Raw genomic sequence first — 23,811 nt, forward strand, 5'->3', positions numbered from 1 at the left:
TACATAAATGGATTAATGACTAGTAGTGGACCGTTACCGTTATAATTCTTCTTATCTTTCTTTCGGCTTTCATATAATTATCCTGTGTACGTAGATAACGTATCCACAAGGTGTCTGTATTATTATTAGGCCTATTATTATTTACCGGTACTAGACTTTAAAACCACAAATTTAATTAATTAAGGTCTCAACCCGGCACAAATTTGGTTTGGTTCTGCCTTGGTATTTTGAATTTTGCATTGTCTAAAATATGATTGTTTTAATAAATTATTACCAAAATAATACTTTATGTTATTATCGCTTGTATAGATGTCAATTTCGATAGTTCGGCTTCCGTACTTAGAATTTAAATTGCATGATGACTTCATTTACGCCTGACAAGAAGCTGCCGTGATCTAAAAAACCAATAGATGTGTGTGACATCAGTTTAACGGGATAGTATGAAACTATCAAATAACGAGAGGAAAGAAATGATGATGATTTGAATCATGGCTTGTCTCTCGTTATTTGCAGTCAGTTTTATTCTATGATCCCAAAAGTTATTAGCATTTGTGACTTACATTGTATTAACTATCTATTTATGCGTTAACACTCGTTATCTTATATTCATCCGCATTTTTTTTGCTGTTGTCAATGAAAATGTGTGATTTCTTTTAAGAAGCATCTCGGTGCATTTTGTATTAATTTTTGTAAATCGATGTATGAAAACTAAACTGATCTTGATTGGTCAAACGTTTGTGTAATTAATATATATTTCTATGCGATGCGTTCCATTCTGGCGAAGAACTTGTAATTCTGAACTTTCGTGTTAGAGTGGTGGGCCTAAACTAATTGGAGGATCACCAAATTATCCGTTCACACTCACATGGAAATGCACCATCCATGCAGGCTAGATTTATGATCAATATTATTCTACAATGATTTATCTTGTATTGATGGATTGATAACAAACTATTTATAATACATCAAGTATTTTAAATTGGTGATATGAACTAAACCAACAATTGTTTACAATTGGTATATCTAGAGTATCAGTGTATAGCGCCACCACTGTAACACATTTGGATACAGGAGGCATCACCTCTTGAACCCCGATTCTTTTTAAGCGGACTCCAGCTGACAGGCGAAAAGGATACCAGCTCCCGCTGTGTACTTAAAAAGTTAGTTTAAATAAAACTTTATGACTGGGAAATTATGGCTCGATTTACTGTTAAGTTGGAAGGCGGTGCACCTTGGGGATTTCGTTTAAATGGTGGACGTGATCACCAAAGACCACTCACAATATCAAAGGTAAGATAGGCCCAGACTACCATCGGCGGACACTGGTACCATGGTAGTACTTTACCTGGTCTAGTCTAGGACCGTCCTCCATGACCCTCTAGTAAAGTAGTGGTACCCTAATCCCTGATTTCCTTTACTATTTAGGATAAGGATAGTAAGATATATTTAAGGTGTACTCAGTTTCATAACTGAGAAGAAGTTGACGTAACATCTAGGCTACTAAGTTATATTGGAAATAAGTCCCACCACCTGAACAATATATATATATATATATATATAATGTTTTGGAATTCTTGGTGGTTGTTATCTAATCTAGTTAGTGTAGAGTTAGAGATACATGAAAGATAAAGCATGTCCGTGGGTTTACTAGATAAATGCATAATACAAATTCTAATCAGAAATCCAACCTACTGTGTCGTAAATAAATAAATTAAAAAAAAGTTAAGTTTTAGAATTTAACTGTCAAATTATTGGTTTTCCTCAAAATTCTGTAGATATATATTTGTTCATAAATTAAACAAATAAATCTACATTCACACTCGTCAGCTGAATGCATTCTAACCATGCTTGCATGCTTCACACATACCACATCTTTTTAGTGTTTGTTTTTGTTGCAGATAGATCACATTTATAGAAAGAAGATGATTGATGACTTTGCTAATTTACAGAAATGCTTCAGTAATAAATTACTTGAAAACCTGACAGTGTTTAGACACAACAACCTCCACAGACTGGGCGATGTTTTTATTGTTTTTCTGATATTTACCATCATTATTTTTTTCATTTTTATTATTGAATGATTACTACTACTGTTGTTCGAGTTGTTGACTGTTTTTGGCCAACTGAGACGCTGTTTCTCAATTCTGGTTAGTGTACGCCACTGAGTTTCTAGCTTAAGATGCTAGTGTAATTCAGCATGCTATCCAATCATAATGCTTGTATAGTATTCTAGAAACATCCATTTTAAAGTGTTGCCCTGTGCCTAAACAACCTTTTTACTATGTACAAAAATAGTCTCATTCTGTTTATTATGCCTAAAACAACAGTTTATTTTTATTTTTTCTTTCAATTACCAATTACTAATTTTACAATGTTTATTTTTATTTCATGTGTATAATAACAAACTGTATTATGCACAAACTGTTGATACAAATTTCCCCTGGGGCTAGCAAAGAAAAAAGACATGACAATAGAGTATTATAGAAAGGATTCTGTTGATGTAATTTTATAGGAGGTTATAGAAAATGTGAAAAGGCATTGCCAATTGAACACTAGTGAGACAATAGTGGGGCGTGAACAATAGGTATTATAGTATGAATCATTAGATTATAGGTGAATTTCATCTAATAGTATTTTATCGAGATATAGCAGTATGGCGTAATTAAGGAATATCAGCCTAGCATTTGGGAGGTGCCATATTGCTTGTATCAAGGCAAGATATTTCACTTTTATTTCCTTGTCCTTCGGATGGGATGTATATTTTTTTTTGTTTTTTATTTATTTCCACACATAATTAATAAAATGATTATATATAAAATGATTATATATTGCAATAAACATCATACATTTAAAAGAAATGTGTGGCTGGTGGGCAAATAAGTTCAAAGAACTGTAAGGCTTACCCACCAAAAGATACATAACATGTATTTATAAACAGTTGTTTGGTCCCAGTGTAATACTAAATTCTAGTTTCATTGCAACAATATGCTTTACAAAGTATAAATTCATGTTTTATGTCATTACTATTATATTACAGGTTGGTATAATATGTAAAATTAGTTGGATTCAATTCGCAATTACATTACAATACATATAGTATTAAGTTGTTTTGGTCCATCTTACATTACTAGCTGAAACAAAATTCTCTGTACAGACCAATATCAATGCTCTGTATAAACATAGTTCATTTTATGTAGCTAATTCTATTATAATTTTTAAAAGGCGCAACATATATAACAAGTGTAATTTGCACCAGTCACACATTTGGCAGCACATGCCTTTGGAATGGGACATACCCTGTATAAAGGATAATTTTCTTTTTATTAGGATTGTTTATACAAGGCAAGCTGTTACACATACATCGATGCCATGATAAATGAAGATTTGCATATTATTACTTTGGTATATTCTACAAAGCATATTATAATTGCCATATCTGATTACTGAAATTGATTTTGTATAGCGTTTTGGTTTTTACAATTAGAAATCGGAAACTCATTTTTAAATTACTTGATAAATTAGTTTTGTTACCAAGTATAGTTGATATGTATGTGGGTGCATAAGATGTAGAGGTTGTGTGTTAGTATCAATTGGTGTACTGTAGTACAGTATTGCATATTTTGGAGGACTACCAGAGTGCAAAACATTGGTTTGCTGAGATCAAGTTGACCGTTTGCACAAATGAAACAGATTTTATAGCAACCTCACCTTCAGGAGAGTGGTTACTGTATCATACATTTGTTTTTTCTTCTCAGATTAAATTCAACTTTAATTGAATTCAAAATGATACTATAACTACGCAATTAATCAAGAGAAAGTAGTATTTGCATTTCATCAACTTATTTGATTGTTTATTCAGCTGATTGTCATTTGACTTTCATCTATGGCCCATGTCAGCATGAGTTTGGACTTCTACATAATAGCTTTACTTATTCCAAACTTAACAGAACTTTTACTGTATAAACTATACTGTAATAGATAGATGGCAGTAGTACATACATACATTAACATTATATCACACATTTCTATGAAAAATTCATCATCATACTGCTATAACATTATTGAAATAAAAAGTACATCTGTAGTACTGTAGTACTGTATAACTGTTAACATTAAGAAGATAAAAATTAGAATCATTAAGAATGAAATCGCTTTTCTTTCATGTTTAAATTATCGTTAAAAGTATGATAATTAAGGGTATGGAATAAAATAAATTTTCTGTGAGCATTTCGAAATAGTATACTTACTGTTTTGTAACATCTAGTCTGCCGTTTATCATGATTTTTACATGTGAGAGTATATTTCCAGCCATCTAGTGGTTTCATTTAACAAAATTCGCTTTGCCATGGGGGTGGGCGGGGGGCGGGAGGGAGGTATCTGTAAGCTCAAATACGCAATGTTGGGTCGCGAGAATTCCCAAAATAGGATCATGGAGTTGCGGAAAGCTGAGCTACTAGATAAAATGTACCTGTATTATAAATGTTGAGTAATTATTTGCATGAAATATTGATAAAAAATATGCAAAAATAGACATTTCATTCTATTAATTTATGCAAATGGTTGTTTATTTAGGAAACGGGTTTCATCATTCTATTTTATTCTTTGCAAATAAATGATGTGTATTTGTGTTGCAGCTTATATGAAGTCTGTTAGATTAACAAGTTGCGCGTGGATAAACATTTTTTTAGCAACTAATGACCTTTTACATAATGACATGGTTGAATGATTATGAATACGATCAGTAATCAATAGTTAAACCTGATTTAGCTGTTGCAAAAATAACATATTTGATTGACAAATACAATGACCCAAAATACATGGTCTATTATCGTTTATTTAAATATTATAGTATTATCTCGTTTTGTTTCACTCATCAACACAACAGTCATTGTTATAAATATGATGATAATTTTTTGAGTATGTATTTACCTAAATTTACAATACTTTTATATTATATACAGTATTGTTTACAGTATAATGTATTATATGATAAATGAAACCAGTCTATCATCTTAGCCACATCTGATCCATTTTCATATATAGGATTAGGAATAATGAATTACAGTTTACAGTATCATTTTATTTCAGTATACAAAATTGGTAAACAAGCATGTCATCATTAATTGACGTTGATAGATAATTTTACTAACTGATAATTCATACTGATAAAACCTTGTCATAAAAATTCTTAGTTCAATTTGATCTCCTTATTTAAACTTAATAATGCTAACTTTGTAATCTTTATAATGGTTCTTTAATCTCTGAAATTAGTAAGTGACCTTTAGGCTGGATATTAATAAAGACCTCAATATATAACTCTACAGGTGTAAAATGTCTCTTGGTATGTATATCAGAGGGGTACAATGGTACATCCCCTTTTATAGGTGAGATTTGACCAGGTGAGATGAAAATTAGTTTCAGGTGGTATGTATTAGTTTCACCATTATGTCAGTATGAGATATGTAGTTTTAATATTTAAAATCAGTGACATTATAAAATGTGTAATTTAGTCCTCCATCAGTCTATGTTGTCCACCATAAACAATATGTACCTCAACTATTATTGTATAAACATAAGAAAAGCTTGATTATCAGGTTATTAGATATGTTTTAATATTATGGTTATTAAAAAACAATTAACTTAAAGTGACTTTACTGTACAGTAGTAGTACAGTATAGTAGGACTGTGAACATTTGTACCTAGTTTGTGATTGGATGATACCTTGAACTTGACCTTTGGTATGTAACCAGGCTCATCAGTGACATCAAAAGGTCACTTGCAACAGTCCTGCTTAAATTTCAACCTCCTGGGATGCATAGGCATTAATATTTTGATCTTTTGGCTTTCACTAGCCTTCCTGGAATTCAATTGACAGCACTAGAGAGTATCAACATCAGTGCACATTCTAGGGCACGTTTATACGCTATTACACGCATATTCAACACGCCTACAAAAAGTGTGTTGTATAACAGAGATTTCGTGTAATGAGATTTTAATTGCGAAAAATGATTTAATGTATAACTGCAAAGTTTCTGAGGGGTTGACGTCGGCCCCTACAACATAATAAAAATAAAGACATGTTCAAATTTAGGGTGTACCTAGGATACACTTCTCACACATCTACAGAATTTAATGATAGTCAAATGATGCCATGTGACAGGATTAAGCATAGGATTGAGGATGATGTGTCTGGCTGGTGAAATTTAACATCTATATTACATAGTAGACTTACCAATATAAAATACATAATAATATGTTCATATAAGAGTAAATTCTATGCCCCAGGCTATAGTATTATTATTCATGCCTTTTAATATACACAATGCTGGGTCTGCCCTTGTACCTGGATAAACCAAAAATGTAACTCTAACCATCTCTTCTATTCTAATATACCATGGAGAAATAATACAGAATACAGAATACAGAAAATAAGTTAGGTTCCTAACTTATTTCTCCATGAATATACGGATTTTCTTGTCTCGTACTACTTTAATTAAAATAGTAATATAACCTGTTCAACTGTTACACTTATGGCCTGCCTATTAGTAGGACATTTCTTCTATAACATTATCTATGTCCTTATAAAGCAGGGCACATTCGTTAAACAACCCATGGAGTTAAAGCCATCTCCAACTGAGAACCATCCAAAACCAATTAATCAATCAATCATTTCAATTAAGTTGAAGTCAAGATATATCATACAGTCTGCTATTCAAAACTTTCTAAAGTTAAAGAATGTTTGTTTTTTCTTACTATTGAATAAGAATTATTTAGACTATTATTAGACAGGCGTCTAATGATTTGGATCCAGTGTGCCGTCCCAGCATCTTGCAGATCATTATTTCCGAATCTTATCACTTAATCAGCAGGATATGATTTCTTTAAGATATAATACAGATTTACAGATTATGTAGTAGTATACTGCCAGAGAGAGAGAGGTGTAATATGTTTCAGTTCTGTACATTACATACATTTTATTTGTCCTCACTTACATTTATTTAGTATTGAATATGGTTTTAAATATTAATAGAGGGCAGTGTTCAGAAACCTTATTATTGGCATCAGGGATAAAGTAGCTTTCTAGTGTCTTATAAAATTGACAATATAACACTTAAAAGAAAAAGTGAAAAGTTCACTGGTTTGTGTATTTGCTCTTATGAATGTTAATGAAGTAGATAAAAAGATCAACAAAAAAGAGTAAAATACTACCATATTTGGGCACAGCACACTTTTTTGTGAAACTAGTTTGATAGTGTAGACATAGCTTAAAGACCCCTTCCCTACAATTTGTGACTTTTTGTAAAAATAATACATATACTGTATATTACTTTAAAAACATTAAACCAGGTCATTCCTTGTCTTAAATATACGTTTTATGGTAAATTATGATAAAAAGTAAGAAACAATGCACTACCAACCTAAGTATCTCGCGGCGAATGACCTCTCATGGACGGTCTTTAGGCCTAGCCTGGCTAGGCTTTGTTTTGTAGGCCTAGCTGCATTAGTTGCTGCATTAATACAAATTGGGGAAAACCTGGTATTTCCGCTGAAAAGTCTTTCATTTGTTTTGGCCTCATGATCGATCGAAAAGTGGGTGAATTACAGAAGAAAAACAAAAATATCAATCCGCGTGCAATGCATTTTGGGATTTATAGCGGGCCGCTAAAATTACTAGAATCAACTTATTTTTCACATTTTTAACCGTTTAAATACAAACAAGTTATCTCAATAGGACCATATAATATTTATTTTTACATTAAATGTAGTTTGTGACCTTAAATTAAATCTAAAAAACGTAGGGAATGAGACTTTAACTTAAAGCAGTTAGAAACATTGTATTATATAGTCACTATATAAAACTACCAATACTATTATTATTATTCACTACTGAAGAAGAGGCTATCATGTAAAATATCACAGTGATCATAATTGAAAATGAAATTAGGAAAATTCCACAGGCGTTGATAGCACCATACATGTACAAAATATTTCTTCTCAATATTATTTCGATATTCAGTAGTATCCTTATCTTTTGTCCCAAGGCCATGCATACATTGTATGCTACAAACAGAAACACTTTATATTATTTGCCAGAGGCTATATAGTAGCCTACAGGGGGGAGATAGTCAATTCTAATTTGATGATTATACAATCTATGTAGTATAGTTAGTATGATGTCAAATCTTATGTAGGCCTAGTTATAACATTGTATGAATCAACCAAAGTTGATAATACCAGGGAAGATATAATTTTACTCTTCCCTGATAATTAATTCTCCATGTTAATACTAGGGATATTGTGAATTATTAATATTATGGGGGGATTGATGAATTTAACATGTGCAGTAAAGTTTAGTTGGTGTTAAATTTTAATTCACAATACCCTATGCTTGTGGATACCAGCTATACTGGGGAATTCCATGGTGCAGAGATATTTTTTTTCATTTTAAAGTAATTAATTTGATATCAAATTAAAGATTATGATTTTATGTAGTATTAGTTTTATTATTTAAATATTATTATATAAACATTATTTTTTACCTTCAAAATTTCTAAAAATAAAAAAAAAAAAAAAAATGTTAAATTGGAAGAGATTTTCAAGTTCCAATAAAACAATTTTTAAACAAAATTACAAAGTTATTAAATTTTGTAATTCCGTAACCAAAAAAGTAGCTTTTTTATGTAAATTATCAGTACAAATGCAAATCAAGCATGTGTATATGTATCAGAATACAATTGTTATTTCTTTTGATTACTTTTATTTTTTATGTTGTTCTTAATCTGTTTCCATCCACTAGCTTTTTGACATCCACCCCCTAGACTCATGACTCGTGCAGATCCCGAGAAATTGGGGACTCATTGTTGTACAGTATAACACACTGTGAAAAATGGCACCCTTGTCTGTACAGGGTTGGCCCATGTACAGTACTTATTAAGTGTATGTTCAGACTCACATAGCGTTATCTATGCAAGGTGTATGGTAATCCGTGGCGTTAAAAGCCAAGGTGTTCAGACACAATGATCAACATTCCAATGCCTTGCGTTTAAAACACTCTGATCAGGTCAAAGCAGATAGAACAATATATGTATACATTCATGACAATGCATGAAAGTTTACATCGTAAAATTGTTTTTTGTTATTTTTATTTATATAATGTTACCTTCAAATATACTGATTTGTTCTTACTAATTGTAGAATTGCATTTTAATTCAAAATAATTTAAAACGTAATTGTTACACGGACAATTATTTGATTAATTGATTTAATTTATGAAAATATCACTGATACCAACTTTACTGTTCTTTAAAATTGAAAGCCTGAAAATACATTTGACATAGCTATTTTGCTGTTGTATACTCTGGGTACAGGTATGTAGTTGCTGTCTGCTAACCGTGGTCATGTCTTTTCATTGGTTAAAGTTAAAATCACTGATGCATCACTGGATTAGCGTTATTAAATCTACCCTCTCCTGCTAGGGTTATTAACGCCACTAGCGCGGCGTAACAGCTCCCTAATTTGGCCTAGTTCAGACACAAAAATATGTACGCTGCTTACATAACGCACGCTGTGAGTCTGAATATACCCTTGTACTGTTGCGTGATCGTTCATTGCTGAAAATACTGTATATATTATTGCAGACTGAATCTATTAAAATAAATACCCTTAGTTAAATAAATATAGGCATTCTATACACGCTATTGCATAGGCTGAATATTTTCATGTTGAAGAAGCAAGTCTCAAATGAGAATAAGCAAACATTAACAGCTAAATAATGACTATAATGTAATAGAAATTTCAATAAAAATAAATGTTTGTTTATCCCAATCCTTTCAATGCTTTATTTGTATACTATTGATTGACAAGATATACTGTAGAATCTATATTATTTGTCATTATATTATATTACATTATATCATCAGTGGCATAACACAGGAGGAAATACCCCTGGATTAGCACTCCTAAGAAGCCCTCCACCGCTGGGTAGTTGCATTGCAGATACTCATGCTCTGGACCCCTTTGAGCTCTGGGGCCCCTTGAGCTCTGGTGCCCCTTGAGCTCTGGTGCCCCTTGCGCTCTAGGCTACCTTGAGATCTGGGACCCCTTAAGCTCTGGTGCCCCTTGCGCTCTAGGCTACCTTGAGCTCTGGGACCCCTTGAGCTCTGGGGCCCGTGGTTTAACCAGTGAGCGCTTAAGTCACTGTATATCATACAGATTGTGTAGCGAAAGGTTTCAGCAAAATGAAATGAATGAAACCCATTCAGTTAATACGATTTCATTATTTTAAAATATTATTTTAAAAATATATAATATAAATTTCATGTAATCAATATTATGGACTTGCAGATTTAATTATCAGAAGGACCTACTATCAGTTCTCTGATTCAATACCTCATTCTCAAAAAATTATAATTCATGCTATAAACAAGACATTTTTAAAGGTTCAAATGTTTTCTATTATTATTATTCTATGCTTCAAAGTGTGTTCCATGAAAATTGGACTTTTGAACTTAAACTTATATTACAAGTACAGTATCATTGGATGATATCAATTCTCTGTAGAGCACCCTCTGTTGGCCAGCTTCATTGAACTGACAACAATCAATTACCTTTTAAATCTAATGTAGCGAAGGTAAACCATGGTAAATGTATGATATCTGTCTACAGATGAAGGAGGACATGCAGCTTCAGTAGCTTCTGTTTACTTTTACCACTTTTGGATATTTATAGGTTGTGAGTATTTTATCATTCAGTTATTTAACGAGAAAAATGTGCATTTTGTTATTTATCTTGTAGCTTATGAAATTTCAAATGTGTTGTATTAAAGCCAATAGACCTACGTATTTTACCTAATTTAAGGTCACATTAAAATTTATGTAAAAATAAATACTATATATTGACTTATTGCGATATTTAAAAAAAAAATTTTTAATGGTTAAAAGTGTGAAAAAATGTCGATTCTAATAATTTTAGCGGTCCATTATAAATTTACACCTTCTATTCAAGTGTGCATCAATTGCATTATGATGACTTGTAATAAATGCACCCATTTGTAACATATGAATGAGTGAAAGCTCAGCAATTAGTACCTCTAATCAAATTGTATGTGGAGCTATTGATCATTGCTTGTATGCTTAAGCAAGACACTTTACTTAACGTTTCATTATTGGAGTATGTTTCCATATGTGTTTGATCCAAACATTGCTGGGCTAATAATATGTACAGTGCTTAGAATTTTCACAACATTAAGTGCCCCTCAAAGACCGTAGTATCGTCTGTGAGCTGTCCATACTCTGTGAACATTTCATTTCTTACTCATGATCTTGTCAGAACATCGCAAAATCTATGAAACATTTGCTAATAGTAACACAGAGGCATGTATATCCACCTTTGTATAAATGGGAAAGTCATTTGCCATTAGAGAAAACTTGTTTGATATGATTTCATAACAAATAATATAAAAACTGCAATCTTATCTAGATTTTGTATATTAATGAAGTCTTACAAGTAGCCAAGTACATTATACCATGGAAGAGTTTAATTTAACTCTTCCCTGATTATACTTTTTTTTTTCCCAAACCAATTACCTATTTACTTTAGAATTAGCCTTACTAAAGTCATTTGCAATATTATTGTCCTCTAATGACCCATATGCATGCAGTTTTCTATAATAAATAATCCCTTATTTATCTAGTGTTTGCATTTTAAGCTTTCTATTCAAACTATAATATACAATAAAAACAATTAGTATTTTCTTTGACTTGGAAATTAATGGTAAATTAGGTAAAAGGTTGAGGATTTTTGTTAATCAATGACCTTCAATGTAATTGTCACATAATGTCTATTGGTATAGTGCATTTACATATTCATCGACATTATCTGCACATGTTTCTGAGTGCGCAGAATGACTTTCTGACTCGGCAGTTGTGTAGTTGCTTGGCAAGTCATGAAAATGTTTGTTTTGACATTCTTGTATGGTTGGTAAACTGTAAAGATGTCTTGGTCTTGGTGATGTGTGGATCATTGATAATCATTATGTTTTACCAGAGTTTTATTTATTTATTTATTTATTAACAATATTTAACCAGGGTGGCCCAATTAGTCAAAAAGACTGGTCTCCCTTGGGGCCCTGTGTACAATAGTACATTTTAAACTAAAATATAAAAATAACAGTAACATAATAGAACTTAAACTACAGTAATGCCTTAAAGTTACTTTTGAAAACATTTAAATTACTTGACAATTTAGTTTCTTCACTTAATGTGTTAAAAAGATCAGCACCTTTCCATTTAAATGAATGCTTATAGTACTCTGTTCTACATTTTTCCAGGGAAAGTGATTTGCAACTATTTCTTGTAAAATGATTGTGATTTTCATTAGAAAATTAAAAATATGATTTAAGGTATTCGGGTACATCTTCATTTAAACACTTAAACACTAAAGACGATCGTTTGAGATCAAATACATCACAAAGGTTTAACCAACCAAGTGATGTGAACATATCTTTAGAAGGTTTCACATAATTTCATGCCAAATTATAATTTTGCATAGCTTTTTAGTGTATACAATTAATACCCCCAATACCTGACATATACATTCTGATTTTCAGAATGTGTTTTTAATGGTAAAAATGAATTTGGGACCTTTTAGGCCTTGAGAATAGTCTGGTTTTGGGAGAGTTTCTTTTTTTTTGGGAGCCTGTTTCGGGTGGCTCCTCTGGTTCCCTTTTTTAGTGCCTTTGCACTGCTATTGTATATACTAAACATTAATATATGATTAGTATCATATATTGTCACTGATATTATATTGCCATTTGAAATTAAACTCTCATCACCTTTTATGCTAATGAACCAGAGTCCGCTTATTAATGAGTCATCACCTTGTAAATTATCTTGTATAACTTCACATATTTTGTCCAAAACATTTTGATAAGTGTGTATTATAGCTCATTATGTATACGGGTAACCGGTAGTAACGACCAATACTTGAGTATTCCCTTCCAGGGGGAGAGCTGTAATTGCTTTTCTAAATATAGTTAGTGCCTGGAGGATGCTATCCATACTTTGTTTTCATCAGTGTATATAGCCAAAAGTTGTGAATTGTTTTCACATTGACCTAATGATAACTATCTGATATATCACAAAAAGTGCTTTCAAATGAACAAGATATTGATTAACAAAATAAACCATCACACATTTATGTGGTAATGACCTTTGATAGAGTTTAAAACTATATTTGTCCACTCTAGCATTAGTTTAGAATTTATTTGTACAATTGGAATAGAATTTTTATATTTTTTAAATCATTAAATTACATAAATTAAATATTTTTTATTTTCATAAAATCAGTTGCAGGTAACATATTATTTTCTGCTTACTGTATGAATAAAATAAAAAAAATGAACCCATTTCATTTCAGTCTTGTACCGGCCGCCTATATGTGGAATAATATTACATTCGTAACATGAAATTCACATGGATAGGTAATTAAAATCTTCTGAAAAAAATATGTTTCTTATGAAATATAATAATTTGATCTAATGATTTTTTAAAAATAATAAAGACTAGTGTCTGGTTGGTATAATAAATATATTCTTTGTTATAGTTTACACAGCTATAAAGTTGTAAAATGCTCCAATTTAATTACTATTTTAATACAAGGGATATCTTTAACATGGAAACATACTGAAATAAAAAAAAAACGTTGTCATAATATATTTTCTAAAATGCTTTACTGGCAATTGGCAATTACAACAGCCAATTTATTCCTTTTCTTATATTTTATAAATTACACTTTGTCTGACAGTAAATTAATTTAGAACCAAAAACTTCTTTTATCAGCCAAATACGATCATCTTCATCATCACACTAATTAAAAGAAAAATGTTTCAAAATAGTGTACAGTGTCCTATTATTTAGGTATCTAGAGTATGATTTTATCACTCTACAGTCATTGTTTGATATAAATTTGTTATTGCAGACAGTCCTATACCCCTCATATTTCCCATACCAAGCATACTTTTAATATATGAATATTCATTAAATATGGTAATTGCCATCCTAGGAGGAAACCCCCATTCTCAACACTGTTGATTAAAACACATGGGAGGGTCAAGTCTAATACAATTACTGGGTCATCTTAGCTATAAACAGGTGTACAGTAGGTAAGTACTTGGATTGGAATACAACCTTAGGTATATTACTTTTACATCACAAGTGCTTGTGTTGTTTATTTCATCAGTGGATATTATATACTGTGTGCATACAGCTAGTTACCAATTACCCTAGCTTTGTTCATCTTGTCTCTGTGTGTCCTGATTTGGTGAGTAGTGTTGATTCTTTGGAATGTTTGATGAATTCTTAGCCCACAAGCGTTATTTAAATTGTGATTTTAGATCTGGGTTTCTTGACTTCATAACCAAATTTAGTGTGTATACTATATATCTAAAAATTACCATTGTTGCAGTTTACTGCCACTTCCATTTAAGCAGTCTTTTTTTTGTATGCATCATTAAAGTACATCAAGTATGTTATTTTTTTTAAATTATTTATTCTATAATAGTAATACTCTATGGTCTATATGCAAAGATGTAATGTACATATATACCATCTGTATATTCTATACATGATACAGTCATTTAATCACGTATGTTAATGTATCTTGGTAATAAAACAAAAGACGTTTATTTGAAGTGCAATTTGATTATTGTTGAATTCAAGAAAAATGTTATGTCATACTGAAATTATATATCATGTAACCATGGTGACAACATTTGTATGTTTGGTATTTGCTTCCAGGAAGAATTTATATTACCTCATACGTCATCAATTGTTTGGTTAAAGACACTAGACCTGCAATTTTTGACATTTTGTAAAAATAATGCATATATAAAACTTTGAAAACATTAAAGATGTACTGTCCTCAAAAACATGAAAAATATAGATTAATTAATAGGCCAATTTGCAGTTTTAATAAAGTTATTCACTTCTGTAGAAAAAAAAATCAACAAAAATAATTATTTCACTAATAAAAAGACAAAAGAAATGGTTAAATTTAACCAAAAACCATTGTCTGGGAGACAATTTTAGGTATTTTTTTCTATAAATTACATTTTTGCAGACTATTATGTGATATTAAAATGGCATATTCAACAAAAAATTTGAAAAAATAATTTTTTTAGAGGGACAATATATCTTTAAAATAACCTAGGTTATTCCTTTTATTAAATGTGCGTTATTAAGATAAAAAGAGAAAAACAATGCACTACCTAAGTAGCTTGCGTCGAAAGTTTCTAGGCCTAGCTAGTTATACTTAGTTTTGTAGGTACACTGCTATAAGGTATAGCCTGACGTTAATGTCTCGTTGCTGAATTTTCTTTTATGACAGAATCTGTTATTATACAAAATGGGGAAGACCTGGTATTTTCGCTGAAAAGTTACGGTTCTGTTATTTGTGTACTTTCACGCGATCGGTCGAAGTAGGTACATCACATCAAAAACATAGAAAATATCAATCCGTGTGTGATGCATGTTGGGATTTATTGCGGGCCGCTAAAATTATGTTTTATTTGTCACATTTTTAACCGTTTAAAGATGAAAAAAAATATCACAATAGGTCCATATAGTATTTATTTTTACATAAAATGTAGCGTGTGACCTTAAATTAGGTCAAAACATGTAGGTCTATTGTCTTTAACTATGTAAATGTCATAAGGTTTGTTTCTATTCCAAAAAATAACTGATTAAATACATGAATACAGAAATAGGAACAAATTGATTGGGTATTGGAATTTCATTTTTAACCAATTTATTAAGTGCAGGATTGGTCCAAACTTGAAATAGCACAAATAAGCAGAATAAGCTTTGAATACCCAATTTTACCTTTTGAAGCAATAAAAATAATATAGTTTTTACTAAATGTTTTATTGACCAACTGTAGTCACTATTACGGTTGGTAAGGTTTTAACCTGACCACTTTTTCACAGAGGCCTTTAACAACCCAGTACCGACCACCTCTCGTAAGTGACCACCTCTATTGAACGACAAAATAAATGGTTAAATTTATCTCATAAGCGACCACTTCTCTTAACGACCACCACCTCTCTTAAGGGACCGCTTCTCATAATGGAATATGTCCCATAAAAATGACCTCTCGTAAGTGACCACCTCTATCGAATGACCACTGTCTCTTTTAAGGGACTGCTTCTCATAATTGACCAGCTCTCTTAAGGATCACACCTGTCGTCAGAAAGTCTACCGTTTACGAGATAGAAAGTAAAGAGATGCATTTGCACATGATTTAGACATAGGTTTGTAAAATATTGTTTTCTACATTAGCTGGCGATAGTCTACATTAGCTGGCGATAGTAACTACATTAGCTGGCGATAGTAACTACATTAGCTGGGAGACAATTTTCGTTACTACATTAGCTGTTGTAGTTGGTGTTGATTTTTATTTACTACATAAGATGTTGGTGTTTCTACATTAGCTGGAGGTTTTATTACATTAGCGGTGGATTATTCTACATTAGCAGTTGTTTTAACATTAGCGGTTGTAACAAGCAGTACAGTACAAGAGCCCAAACTGTTATAGTGCTTTAAACATACAAACAAAAGCGGCCATAAATAATTGAAAAGAACCCTTTTTTCCACTTAGCTCAGCATCCAACAGTTAACTTATAAAATAAATCAATTTAATGCTTCCTCACACCTGTTCACATACCTGTTTTAATTGCTATGGTAACATGTAACATTAATTGCTATAGTAACACATAGATATAATGGTTTTAACTTCCTGGTGATGAAATGGTCAGGACCATTGAAGTTTAGCTAGCCGTTTTATTGTAATTCTGATTTATATTATAAACCCCAGTGTCAGATATATGTTTTAAAATATGGGGATGGGACAAGAGCAACATTAAAAAGAATTGTCCTTTACTTTACTATTTAATTTAGTGGAGGCCTGGATAGTCCATGCTTATTTGATTCAGAATAAAAATAATACAATGGATTGGCTGGAGATTATAAAGCAATTACTAATTTAATTTTGAATTTTGGTTATAATTTCTAGATTTTAAAGTTTGTTGTTTGATGTTAAATTTTGACTTATGAAAATATTATTATTGCACAAAATATAATATTGTATTTCGTTATATGAAATTAACATTGTTTATGCAGTGATTAACTTTAGATTTTGAATGCAATACATGATGAATAATTGTTTGGATTTGCTGGTAGGATATGCCGATCTCAGCGCATTATGACAACATGGGAATTTATTCTTAATTATTGTGTATGAATGATGAAGATAATAATTTATTCAGTTTTGAAAGATCCATTTATACGGCATAAATCATTTTGCAGAATGAAAGGACAGAAAGTAGAAAATTGAATAAATAAAACTAATAACAAAAAATGTAAAGTAATATGTTGATTGATCCTAAATCTTTGCATGATGATGACTTAATTGAGCAGTACTTGATCTGGATTGACCTCAACTGGTCTCCCAGTCATTAACTCAATGATATACATATGAAAATCTCTAGAATGTCCAATGTATGTAGGAATTATAAATTCCAATGAAGTAAAATTATGTCCCCATCTGCATTTTTTTGACATAACAAAAAATCCTATTTAATTATTGATTCATAAGATCTGACTCTGAAAGTCAAGGTTATTTTGTTGGGTTGAAAGTAATGTGTTTTAAATTGCTAGGGCCAATTTCACAACAATCATGATTATACTGAACTTCATTTTAAAACTGTTTCAATGTTTGCAGTGACTATAAAATGTCAACATTACCCAAAATGCAATGCATTCAAATGATCAAATGGTCAAATGTAGGTAGTTGTCTCAAGGCCATCAAATATTAATTTGGATTTCGAAAAATGGTTCCAAGATATCAATCATCGAAATATAAATTTGTCCAGCCCCCTGAATCCATACCGACGGCCCTTGTTGGCCCTCTGTCCAGTCACTGCTCGCTACCCTAGCAAAGTACTCAGTATACCGGAGAATACCCGACATTGAAATGCATAACCCCCCTTCCCCTATACTACACTTCTAGATCCACCCCTGTGTATAAACAAACTGACCAGTCAGTTATACGTTATGTGTATTTTCTATGCTACTACATCTTCCATTAAAAAGATAGAAAGAAAGTTAAAGATTTTTGCCTAAAGCTAAAAGAATATTGTAGTAAACTAGATCAACATGTAATTACCTTTGTTCTATTAAACATGAAGTCTACAGAACATTTACAACACTTGCTAAATTTAAATTACTTGAATGCTATTTTCTTTGCGTCATCTACATTACTGTATCTCATGAGAAAAACAAATTTAATACTATTTTAAAAGTAGCGAAATCTCATCAAAATGGATGTGCCTTGAAATAATAAATTCAACTGCAGTGAATATAAATTGACAGTCTACATATCGTGTTGGCCTAATTTAGATCTGTGAAAATGTATCCAATTTATTATTTTGTAAGCTGTTTATTTGTATTTCTAATGAACTATTGCATTCTGTATTACAAATGTCGACTAATTTTCCTCAGAAAATGAAAAATAAAAATAATTTAAAAAAAATAATACGGTAATCATTTATTTCCAATATTTGAATCGTTCTAGTTATTAAAATTACAATTACCCATCATATTAGCTAGATCATTTATAAACAATAATAGGTAGATAGATATTCTGACAGAAGACTTTGAGTTTATCACATCTCCTAAACGTTACTGTCTACTAGCACAGAACATTAGTCGATATAATTCTCGATAAATGTTCAATAACAGAGGCAAGTGTTAAAGGTTATGGAAGGCTTAAAGCATTACTTTTAAAGGTTCACTGCTCATTTTATGTGAATATCAACTGAAGATTTTGCACTTAAAATATGCAAAGAATCTGATGGTATCTTTTATTTCAAACATTACTTGTAATCCTATTGATGTATTAACAATATTGATTGGTATATTCATTCTTATAGAAACACATTATTTTTGCATATATTTATATTTAGGAATTTCAAGTAAATATCACTATAAATGGAAATTTCTAAGAGTTTCTTTTTAAAATAGAATTAAGTAGAGAATTTTATAAAATGTTATGAAAGCATAGGTAACCACAAGCAAGTAAAGCAAATAAAAGGGACTTTTTACTAATATAACTTAGTATACTGCACTTTTCAAACTATTATGAAACAGAGATGAATGTGATGGTAAATAGGTGACGATTTCTCCCCTTTTGTGGACAGCCTTGTACAAATCCTAGCTAAGGGCTTTACTTTGACACACAGTTTATTGTATGAATATATTACATTACATGTAGGGCTACAACTAGTTTATTGATTGTCACCATGGATACAAAAAGACTATCTTGTTTTATTATGAGTGATAACAAATTAATCAATTTCGGTCAATTTGTTACAACAAATAGTTTTAATATGAGTGGCAGGAGAAGAAGATTTATGCTTCATTACATTTTGTCAATAGAGAATACAAAACAGCTGAAACTTATGTCCAAGAGCTTCAATTTAATTCAATTCTTTTATTTACATAGTGATTATCTTTGTGTTAAGGATTGTTGGACTAGTTTAAACTGCAAAGGTTTTCAACTTCTTTACACTAAAGGTTCATATTATGTCAGTTAATGACTTAATCATATTATGAATATCTAAGCATAAAAAACATCAAAGATGGCCATTATGCATGCACAATAAATAGTTGTTAGATACTGGCAATATAACATTCACAAGCAAGTGAGTGGACCGTAATATATAGCTATAACATCGGCAAGGGTTTGAGGCTTACTCGCTCCATAATTCTGGTGGTAGAACGAAGTAAAGGGCTATAAATTGTAGGTCCAGTGTACACATCTAACTCATATGCACTTGCTTAACAAATACTGAACACTCACTTTATTACGAAAAGAGTTAGCCAATAGATTATCCAAGCTTGAATCCAAAAAGTATACCCTCTTGGGAAAGCCTGGTTCAGCCCTTGTAATTATAATAATATTATTAATGTTGATAATATATATTTGGATCAAGGTCATTAACACTGCACAGTTACTAGTGCAGACAAAGTAATCTGTAATGGCTCATCCATGATACTCTAGTTCAAGGTACAGTAATATAGGTGGCGCTCTTTAACAGCTCTTAATCAGCTGGATTTATTATTACTGTACTCAGTAATAATGCAACACAATATGGTGTTGAATATTAATTAGAACAACCTTTACTGCAGAGAACATTATATCATGTATAATCAATATTATATTAGTTTTCCAGACCAAAAAACATGTTTTAATGTTTAGTGCATGCATCAATGGTGTGAAAGGTATTATTTGATACAAACAAATTAGAAGTAGGATAATTATTATAGAATATTGGTAGCTATTATAAGTAGCATTTTGCATGATATTGTATTTCATATATTATTTTGATTAAAACGAAAATTGTTTGATTATTTTTCCAGGTAAATCCTGGTGGAAAGGCAGCGAAAGGACAGATCTGCATTGGAGATACTTTGTTACAAATTGACGGAATTAACACAAACCACTTGGATATATTACAAGCACAGGGGATTATAAAAGCTGTTAGAGGATCTTTACAATTAGAATTATTAAGGTATAAATAGTTTGATATAGTATTCTTGTTTATTGAGGAAGCAAAGTTACCTGCCCCAGGGAGGTTTTAAAACCTTCCCAGTAAAATTTTTAAAAAATGTATAAATTTTTCCCGACGACCTAAAGACTAGGCCCGACGCTATCACAAGATGACTCGTCTTGACGGAATTCAACTCAGACAGCATCGACGATTCAAGAAATTTTGGTTTGGTTAATTTGGGTTTAAAGAAAGACCATAGAATTGGAAGATCCTTTAGGATACTGCATAAAGAAGCCACAGTGTGGGAGCCATGAGAATAAAGTTGTTGCAGTTGTCGCAACAAGTAGAAACAATCCTCTGTGTAGCCCATGGGATTGTCAAAGGCTTCTGCCAAAAAGTGGTCAGGTTGAAACCTTATCAACCGACATGCTGTGTAAATGGAAACCAAGAAAGAGAGCCATAGAAAGGAATTTAACTGTGGTATCAATCTGCTAGCTAGTACAATATATCATTTGTTGGGTCATTGGCGAATTCATTTTTTGGCAGGGTCTGTATAAGAAAAAAAGGAATTTTTTTCTTCGCAATTAACAATTTTTTGTTATTATTTTTAAAAATGTTTTTATTTTTTCTCCAATTTGTAGGGAATACGCATCAGATACCTCAGACGACAGCATGTCAATAACCAGTACAACAAGTAGTTCATACAGAATACTTCCAAATGATCAAGTAACATCAGGTACAGTTACGCTAATTTGTTATTATGTTATTATCGTATTGTATCCTATTATCTTTCAAGTAAATTGATGATCAGTATGGTTGTATTTCTTCTTAAACTATCAAGTATCATATAGACTAGTGATAACTAATCTCGAACAATAAATCAAGAGAAAATGAATCTTAACATAAGAGAAGGTTTAGAAAGAAAAAAATGTCAAACGAAGTGTTATATATTAAAGGACAGATGCGAGTAAAAATGTTTAATTGTTCATATGTTATAGTTCATAATAAAAGTGTATCCAGCTGTTATTTTGTGGATATCACTTGATTATTTGAAAAACAATCATAAGTTTTCAAGTGGGTAAAATTCCTGTTGTGAGAAACTCAAAAGATACTTAACTTTATATTCATCAGTCTGGTTTCTGATGTTTTTATATAACCAAATTTGAACAGAGGAAACTCATAATGTGAGAATGTTTTTGTGTTGTTATTAACTGCACATGTGTGTTTGTTTTTTAAATCATGTACTATAGCAGATTTAAAAAAATGGTAGACTGTAATGGAGATTTGTCTTCATCCGGCAATTTCAATCATTTATATAACCAGTTGTATATAACATTGAAGAGGGAGGGAAATTTATTTAAAGAGAAAATCAAATGATACAATATATTAAGCATATGCACAATAAATAGTTTATGTAGGTAGTTACACCCATAAAACTAGACGCTTATTTGATTAGGTATATGCCATTTTGCTTGTTGGAATGCTTGTTGACTAAATTAACTGAGACAACAAGTCTGAAAGCTTTTTACAATTACACCAAGCATCATTTTAATGACTGGTATCTTACTACATCTCTTGTGAACACAACAACAGTAATTACTTTTAATGATACAGTTTTAGACATAAATTTTAACTTTATGAATTTCAGTTTCCCCATATTAATTAAGTAAATAAATAATTAGAAGGCTTAACAATTAGAAGGTTCAGCAGAATAAACATATTACTATTGAAATTAGAAAGTGAATATTGATAAAGGTTCATATATTGTGAATCACAATGAATCATAATGGATTTAATCAAACCATTAAAACGTGTAATTCATCGAAACGGAATAATTTTTGAAATTCTGTATTATATAGTTATATACACTTTTAATTTCAATTGAAGATAGGTGTAAACTGATTGGAAAATATCCTTAGAAATTAATAATTTTTTGATTTAAACTAAGCAGACATTGTTTAGGGTAGAGGTCTCCTTAATTCATTCAGTGGCCTACAAACTTCCTTGCTGAAACTAAAAAAAAAAGAGGTGCAATCTTGGTTATTCATCCACTAATTTTTCCAAATAAATGAGGTTAACATGCATGATGCCATAAATAATATTTCATATGAATCATGTAGCCTAAAAGAAATGAATCATATAACCCTAAAGAATCCATTAAATACAATTTCAAATTTTAAATATTAATGTTATAATTATTAAACACAGCATATTGATTTCCATTCATATTTCACAGTGCATTAAAACAGTTATTAAATACTGAGTTATTGAAAAATGAATTAAATATGTATGAAATATACTAATATGCCATGATATTGTAACCTTGTACTGATTTGTGACTAACATACATTAACCTGGTTTTTATCATTATATTAGAGGTATTTATTTATTCCTATCTGTTATTAGGTACATACAGGATGGTATTTGGAAATAAATCTATTGTTCGTTGATAAGATTTTGTCAGTTAATTTATCATATGACATAGCCTACTGTTTCACAAAATTTGCATATATGTAAATTTTACAGTATACTGTAAATTGTAATGGTCTAGCAATTTTAATTTTGGAGATTAGTGGTTAGTCAGTTCCATCTTGGTCCTCTTGAAAATTCTTCCCCCTTGATAGTTCGGCCTCTTGGCAGTTCGTTCCTTGTGATATTTCTTTTCCCTGGGCTTTGATATTTCTTGCCCATGTCATTTCTCTTGCCACTTTCCTGCCCATATTATTTGCTTAAAATTACCAATACATTGAAATTGAATGGTGAGGAGAGTTTGTAAATCATCACTTAACATTGAATTGTTAAACTTTCAAACTACCTAATCCGTATACACAACAAAACATATAAGTCATTCTATGTGTCTATCTATCCAAGGACTTTCCAAACCTCCATTATTTTCTCACCAGGCACGGATTTAGGTGGGGCTAATTTGCTTTAGCCCCCTAAGTTTAACAGGAATGTCTTTTTGACCTCTTTTTAAATACATGCCTGTATTCTATGTGTTGTTGATATTAATTATTCATTCTATATATTCAAATTGATTTATGCAGCTGCACTGATTTGGTAAAACACAATTTTTTCTAGCTTTAATGACAATAAAAGCTTAAATTATTCAACCTCTCTAGCCTCAGAGAAAACAGAGACAGTTACTGAGCATCAATGTGTTCAGTTTTTCTATCCAAGTTCTATTTAAAGAAAAGTAATGACAA

At 31.0% G+C, this 23,811-nt stretch overlaps 1 protein-coding gene across 15 annotated transcripts in view; it reads left to right on the forward strand.

The window, feature by feature from the left end:
• The first annotated feature begins 1,097 nt into the window (after positions 1 to 1,097).
• Positions 1,098 to 23,811, forward strand: part of LOC144845307 (sorbin and SH3 domain-containing protein 1-like) — a 97,248-nt gene continuing 74,534 nt past the window's right edge. For 13 of the 15 annotated variants that reach the window (XM_078702525.1, XM_078702528.1, XM_078702527.1 and 10 more), the window contains exons 1-3: positions 1,098 to 1,290; positions 20,475 to 20,626; positions 21,247 to 21,341. In XM_078702525.1, coding sequence (XP_078558651.1) covers positions 1,195 to 1,290; positions 20,475 to 20,626; positions 21,247 to 21,341 — 343 coding nt within the window. In that variant the 5' untranslated portion in view covers positions 1,098 to 1,194. Of the gene's footprint in view, positions 1,291 to 10,652; positions 10,732 to 20,474; positions 20,627 to 21,246; positions 21,347 to 23,811 lie in introns of those variants that run through there. The other 2 variants (XM_078702539.1, XM_078702538.1) reach the window with 2 other exon arrangements.

Source organism: Antedon bifida, chromosome 6 (assembly GCF_963402885.1).
Source record: "Antedon bifida chromosome 6, ecAntBifi1.1, whole genome shotgun sequence".
NCBI lineage: Eukaryota > Metazoa > Echinodermata > Crinoidea > Comatulida > Antedonidae > Antedon > Antedon bifida.